This window comes from Theobroma umbraticum, unplaced genomic scaffold (assembly GCF_002168275.2).
Source record: "Theobroma umbraticum cultivar Fairchild unplaced genomic scaffold, ASM216827v3 scaffold_146.0, whole genome shotgun sequence".
NCBI classification, from domain to species: domain Eukaryota; kingdom Viridiplantae; phylum Streptophyta; class Magnoliopsida; order Malvales; family Malvaceae; genus Theobroma; species Theobroma umbraticum.
This window is the reverse complement of record NW_018397265.1, coordinates 7,512,345-7,519,533: the sequence shown is the minus strand read 5'-3', so window position 1 is coordinate 7,519,533 and position 7,189 is coordinate 7,512,345. Positions and strand designations below refer to the sequence as shown.

General features: G+C 37.9%; 1 protein-coding gene across 1 annotated transcript; it reads left to right on the top strand.

Annotated features, from left to right (window-relative positions):
• The first annotated feature begins 4,826 nt into the window (after window positions 1–4,826).
• On the top strand, window positions 4,827–7,123 carry HCA2 (Dof-type zinc finger DNA-binding family protein). The gene is made up of 2 exons (XM_021436528.2): window positions 4,827–5,071; window positions 5,640–7,123. The coding sequence occupies exons 1-2, from the start codon at window positions 5,021–5,023 to the stop codon at window positions 6,507–6,509; spliced, it is 921 nt and encodes a 306-aa protein (XP_021292203.1). The 5' UTR covers window positions 4,827–5,020; the 3' UTR covers window positions 6,510–7,123.
• Window positions 7,124–7,189: the final 66 nt, after the last annotated feature.

The following is a 7,189-nucleotide window of genomic DNA, read 5'->3' as shown; positions in this document are numbered from 1 at the left end:
ATTAAGTTTTAATGTAATTAAGACTCTATTCAATTAATGCTTTAATTATTTGTTCATCGGACTAATTAGTTCAAATTAAAAGTGTAATCACGATTAAATTAATATATATAATTTCAAGAAGTGAATATGAACTACTAATTATTTCCTTTTGATTATTAAATTTGAACTGTTGATATTTTATTTATTCTTTCTATTTCAAATCAAATCAGTTTAATTAGGAAGAAACATATATATATATATATATATATTCAATACATCACTTGAAGCAAAGCTAGATAGCTAGCTAAATCAATAAATTCCATTCACTTACCATTAAAAAGAAAAATCTTAGATTACATTTCCCCTAACATATTCAAATCATGGATCACGTTACTAAAAAGAGACAAAAGAATTTTTGATAAGAGGAAGATGCCAATTGGGAATTGGCAATTAGCGACGAATATAAGGTAAGAAAGCCGTCTGTAGTCTGCTTGTTCAAAGACAAGATTGGCGACGACAGGGACTAGATATTAAGGGAAGATGTCTTAATATTTTCTTTTACTTATAAAGATAACGGATTTATCATTTGATATAACTATTAAAAAAACTCATGAAACAACCAACAAATGAGAGTAGGATACTATATTTAATTTTTAAATCGGACATCTAACTTAAAATTAATTTATAATAAAAGAAGAAATTCTTGTTATATATAAATTCTTAAAATATTTTTAATTTATTTAATGTGAATTTTTTAAAAATAGTTAAATAATAAGATATTAGTATATAATAGTAACTGTAGTAGGAGAATGATAATTAGAATAAAATAATTGTAGGGTGGAAGTCGTCTAAAGATCCTGTCCACCGACCCTTGAGATTCGGTTAAATAGAAATTCCTGAGGTAAGTAAGGTGGCTAGTAGCATGGCATGGCGTGGCCTTTGTTCTTCCTTTTGTTTTGATTTCGCCCGGCGCCGCAGTCACCGTTGGAGGTGTCGCGCATGCGCATTGGAGCTGCACCAGCTCAGTGTCGCAATTGTTTAGAGCAGCCCGGCAACTTTGCCTCCGGATGAACCCCACTCGCCCATCAAAATACAGTGCCACTCACGCTCCTACTGATTTGATTACTACTATGGTATTAAGCATCAAGTTGAGAAAATTGTTTTGCTTTTGGTCTTAACCTTATGTTTATCTTGTAAGAATTAACCGAGTTGTTATAAGAAATGATCGAAATCAATTAAACTACGTCAGTTATTTTTTGATTTAAATACAATACTTTTAAAATATAATGATTTTTATTGATTTAATTGTAAATTTCAAAAACCGATCAAAATAATAAATAGATCATTTTTGTAATCAATTATTATTGAAAACAAATTAATTAAATTTAATAAATTTTGATCTTATTTCAATTTGAATAAATTAATATTCATATCGAAATATCTATATATTTATTAAATTTATTATTAAATAATATTAAAGTATTTTTAAAAATTTACAAGCAAAACATGTGGTACACGCTCTTGGAGGCTAAAGTGGGAAGCATAGACGATAAGCATATCCACCAATCTGGTCCCCAACATTGTCCACGTTAGAAAAAGGTTCCATGCAAATAGCTTAATGTTAGTCCATTAATTAACCCTATCTGTCACACCAAATCTTTCAAATGCACGGGGCCATGGATCCTTGCATCAGATCAGACAATCTTAGGTTATCTTCCTAGGACCCCTTAAGCATTCTTTTTCACTTTGGTTTTCACACCTGAACCCTTTGCTGAACCCTCCTCGGCAACTTTAGCAACTGTTCTAAGCTGTGATTGACTTGATCAAAAGCAAACCGCGCCGTTGGATCAAGAGACAAATCACACTCATTGCAGAAACTTTTCTTTAGTTTATTTTTTTCCCATGCAATCATGGACCCGGAAACCCTGTTTGATGGGGTGCATCATTGCCTTCCATGTGCCCTAGAAAAGCTTAAGGATCAATGATAAGACTCCCCCTTGTCCCTTCCTCCCGAGCTAGGCCCAAGGATATAAACCCAGATTGACTGCACTCTTTACGAGATTTCCATTGTTTGACCACAATCATCAATTCGTCATGCTGAGGACCACATCAGAATTTGATGATCGCCATCATCCAAAACTGGGTCTGGGTTCCTTTCTCTCTCCCATGCAACTTTGTTTGATTCTTATATGGCTAAAGCCCCTCCCCCTCCTGGTTTTTCAATTTAAAATTTGAAGGTTTCCTGTGTTTCATCTTTGAGCCAAGACAAAGATACGATCAACAATGTTTTTGTCTTTTCTGATAAGGGGTGTACGTGTAACAATGTTGCTTACTAATCCGATCAAAAGATTGTAAATTTCCAAAAGGAAAAGGAGAGGAAAAAAAAATAAAAAGAGAAAGACCCCAGATTTTTTTATAAGAGAGTGATGAATTCATGGCTTTTCCTGAGCTTTAGGCTGCTGATCTTCAAAAGGAAAGAAAAAAAAATAGGTTTGCTAAAGAACTGATTCAAGATGTGGGTATGGCGGTATCGTGAAGCTGAAGCTAGATTGTTTCTTTCACCTTTCTTTGTTGATATATGGTTACTTTGATAAAGAGGAATAATTTTGAAGCAAAGTTGCTGATTTGAAATTGAGCAGTTTGAAACAAAGTTTACACTTAGTTTGATAGTGTGATTGGGTTGGTGGAAAATCTTGTAAGAAAATCGATTCTCATTTTCCTTTTAACTTTGAATTACCTACTTATTGTTGAATTCAAGATTTCAATATCGACTTATACTCTAGTTTGGCATTGCGATCGGGTCCAGATGTCAACTTGAAACGAAAATTTTGAAATAATTAGTGTTTTCTTTATACATTGAATTAAATGTTTTAAATTTAAATCTGAACGTGTGAAAGATTGAAAAAGGGATTATAACTATCATGTATGCATATTCTAAATTAGAAAATGATTTGTGTTGAATACGAAAAGGACAGATGAAAACCAAAGCCACTCCCATGGGTCTTTCACTTCCAAAGGGTTTTTGACAATTTGTTAAGTTTTTTCTTACAAAAGAAGCAAGTAGCATGTTTGATCCAAATCTAAGGCTATGAATTCACATTGATTTTGTCACCATTGGGCAACAAAGATACCCCATATACACACACAAAAATCTGACAGGTCCACTGTCGCTATTTTATGCAGAGGATGACAACTGTTGGCCAGTTTTCTCTAGTAGCTGAAAATGATTCCATCAAATTCTTAGTAGTACATCAAAAAGTAACCCAAATCTTCATTCACATTACTCAAGAGAATTAAGTTGTATTACTTCCCCTTGTTCTTTTTTCTATATTCATCTTAGTTTTTTTTTTTTTTCATTTTGAGAAGTTTCAACACAGCCATGATGGATCGAGCTACTTAATGAATTAGCAAATGATTAGTTTCTGTGCGTTACAAAAACCTTGATTTCCCTTTTGGGGATAAGGCAATGGAGGGGAGAAGGGAAAAAAGGGTCATTGATCAGTTATCATTGGGAGATGATTGTTTCCCTGAACCAGAGAAGAAAAAAAGAATGAAGCCTAAAGGAAAATTAATGATGGGATTAATTTTACTGTGTGGACCATGCTGAAACTGATCATCCTCCTTCTCTTTACCCTGAAGGAACTGTCAAGGGTATAAATGTACGGTGAAAACGTGGGCATGTAAGTGCACTTTATTCACCTGACAGTTTGTACTTTTGGGCCCTCCTCTCTTGGTTAAGTGTGATCCTGAAGCTAGTTTCTGAAACTGGCTGTCCCAAGCATCTCGTTTTCTAGCTACAGCTAGCCATCGAGTGTTTTGTTGAAATTTGTCTGGTTTTTGAATCCAAGAAAACCAAAGCCGCCTAGCTGGAGGAATTTTGATTTGAAAACTGGGTATCTTGATAAAAGTATTCATTCCCTCTGTCTATCTTTTTGTGGGTTTGGTTTATTTTAATTTTTTTTTCACAGGCAGGGAAAGATAGGTTAGCTTGCAAAGGAATGTAGTTGCTGACACTGAAAACAAGCAATTTCCTAGAGGAAAACAAATCCATGCATTCAGGCATTCAGGCAAATGTGCCTAAGCAAATCAAAACCAATGGATAAAGCCATGCACCTGGCCTGATGAGCCATTCATTAATACTTAGAGAGTCAACGAAGGATTCATTGAATCGAGTGATTTATTAATCTTGATGGTGAGAAGCCTTTGCTGATGCTATCTAGACTGCAACTCTCTCTTGGGATAAAATAGGTTAAAGGAAGCTATTTATCCAGGGAAATAAAGAACGTAAAGAGGCAAGTGACTAGTATAGGAGGCCATGGATGAGGGAGGCACGTGACGAGGTGGGGAGAGCAGAATCGATCCTTTGCTTGCAGGAGGAGGGCGAGTGGGGGCCCCTCAGTCGTTTTGGGGCCCGCAAGTGGAGTGCTCTTTCGGTATGCCCTCCCTCCCCGCTTTATCGAAAAGCCCAACAAAAAATTATTATTCTCTTTCCTTCTATCGGCTGAGTCACGTCAAACACGAGTCTGCGTTTTCATTGTGACGACTCGACCGATATTTCTGACGTAAATTTCTAACCAACCCATATCTCACGGCTCAGGTTGTCCCAACCGGACGACCAAGGTGACATCACAGCCCTTGATCAAGCTAGACTAGTGTTAGTCAAGGTGGTGATAAGTGGGCCCTTTGTCCTCGGATTGGACAGCATCGTGGTGGCCCATCAAATATATTGTTTTTGGCTCACCGACGACTAGGGGGAAATGGATTGGACCGTAGCTACACGGTATCACCTCTCTATTTATGTACTCTACTTCCTTCATGCCTTTTTCTTCCTTCTTATTCACAGCCAACCCCTTAGCTGACACAAACCATTTCAATCCCTGTGACAACTCTCTCTCACTTACTCTCCTCCTCATCCCTCTTCTTCTGTACCCTTGTGCCTCTCTCTCAAGTGTTAGTGAAGGGAGAAAGGGTGCTGAGCAGAGAGTAATTGTTTTCTTTTGCATATTTGGCATTCTGTCTTTGTTGGGTCGATTTTGTTTCAATGGGTCTTACTTCTCTGCAAGTTTGCATGGATTCGTCTGACTGGCTTCAGGTATGCCTGTTCCATGCCATTTCAAAGCTATAAGTCTTGTATATACATCTTTCTTTTTCTTCATCATCGGCCAAGCTAGATGGTTGTCTTGGTGTACTTGGTTATGACCTTAGGGTGTCATATAACTCCAATGAATAATGAAACAACGTCAATTAGAAAGGATTTTCACTGTGTTTGAACTTTGAAATGGCATGAAAGAAAACGCACTGATTCCTCATTTGCTTTTGAAGTCTAAACTACACTGAATGCGTGGATTATGTTAGTACTACTAACATCTTGCTGCCAGATATGCCAACTGTTTTTACTGGATTTGGAAGCTTAAACTGCGGAATTCCCTTCTCGGGTTTCGTTTAGCAATTATTGTTCTATGCGTTAGTACAGTAGGAATTTTTTTTTTTGCATTCAGACAATGTAGTTGGATATGTGGAAAGGATAAAGGAATATTGAGTCATTTCATTATCTGCCGCCTGAAAAGGACAAAGAATGTCTAGTCCTAACACTGTTCATTACTGTTTTAAATTGACAATTCTGACACATTTTCCACTACTACCTTGTTTTCCATGTTTAGGGAACGATTCACGAGGAGTCTGGAATGGATTCTTCATCCCCATCTGGTGATATGCTCGCATGTTCGAGGCCCTTGATAGAAAGGAGGCTGAGGCCCCCGCATGACCAAGCTCTCAAGTGCCCCAGGTGTGACTCCACACACACCAAGTTTTGCTACTACAACAATTACAGTCTCTCCCAGCCCAGGTACTTTTGCAAGACTTGTAGGAGGTACTGGACCAAGGGAGGGACGCTAAGGAACATTCCTGTTGGTGGAGGCTGTAGAAAGAACAAGAAAGTTGCTTCTAAGAAATCAAATGATCAATCAGCAAACAGCAACAACCCTGGATCATCTTCACATAATCCCACTGATCTTCACCTTTCATTTCCTGAAATGCACCTTTCTCACCTTAATAACATGCTTGGTACTCATGGTCCTAATAATAACTTCATGGAGAGCAAGTACAATTCTCTGCTTGAAAATCCAAGGCCGATTGATTTCATGGAGAGCAAGCTAGAAGCCATTGTTGGGAGCTCTAGGAACTATGACTTTATGGGGAATGGTGAGTTGGGTATGGTTGGGGGACTTGGCGATATGGGCCATGGGTTGGCACCAAATCTTCATGGCCTTTGCTCTCCATACGGGATGTCCCTTGATGGCAACGGTGGCACTTTCCTGGACACCTGCCAGAGGATAATGCTTCCTTATGATGCAAATGAAGATCAACATGCAGTCGATGTGAAGCCAAACACCAAACTCTTGTCCCTTGACTGGCAAGACCAAGGATGTTCTGATGCTGGGAAAGACACTTACGGATACTTGAACAACTTGGGATCATGGTCTGGAATGATGAATAACTATGGACCCTCTACGACAAATCCATTGGTCTGAAGCAATCTGTAATCAACTACTTAGAAATCCTGCCGGCAGCACGTTGTTTAAAATGACTGTGGATCATCATCTGCATTAATTAGTCTAGATTGTCGAGTTCCAAGTAAATGCATCTGGTTTTTTTGTTGTGGTGGCCTTTGATTTTTATTGACTTAACAAGAAGCAAACACTGTTTGTGAATGAGAAACTCTGAAGGCAGTTTCCCAAAAATAGCCACCTTAGTGTATTAATGTTTGCTTTACTTTATTTTTTCCTTTCTTTCTGCTCAGGTGTCTTGGGTGAAAGAAATTCTAAGCTCTAGGATTTTGTTGTTATACCGAGGAAGTTATAGAGTGCTCTTTTCCAGTTCTTTTAAATTTCTGTCACTTTTTGTATCTTAATATCTGCATTGTCTGATAATGGTTATGACCTGGGACTGGGAGCATGAGGTTGAAACTGCCCTGCCTGCTGTTTGCATGTGACCCTAGGTGTCTTCCTGCTCATCCCTAGGACTAGGAGCATGGCAAGTAAGCCAGGTACTCTCTCTCCTGTCCTTAGGAGGGAGACTCTTTTCCACAACCAAAAAAAGGAAAAGATGAATATGGGATTTTCATTTCTTATATCCTGCTTTTGCCAAGAAAAAAGATAGCCATTTGCTACAGAAATCGACCTAAGAAGAAGCTTATGTGCAAGTGTAACTC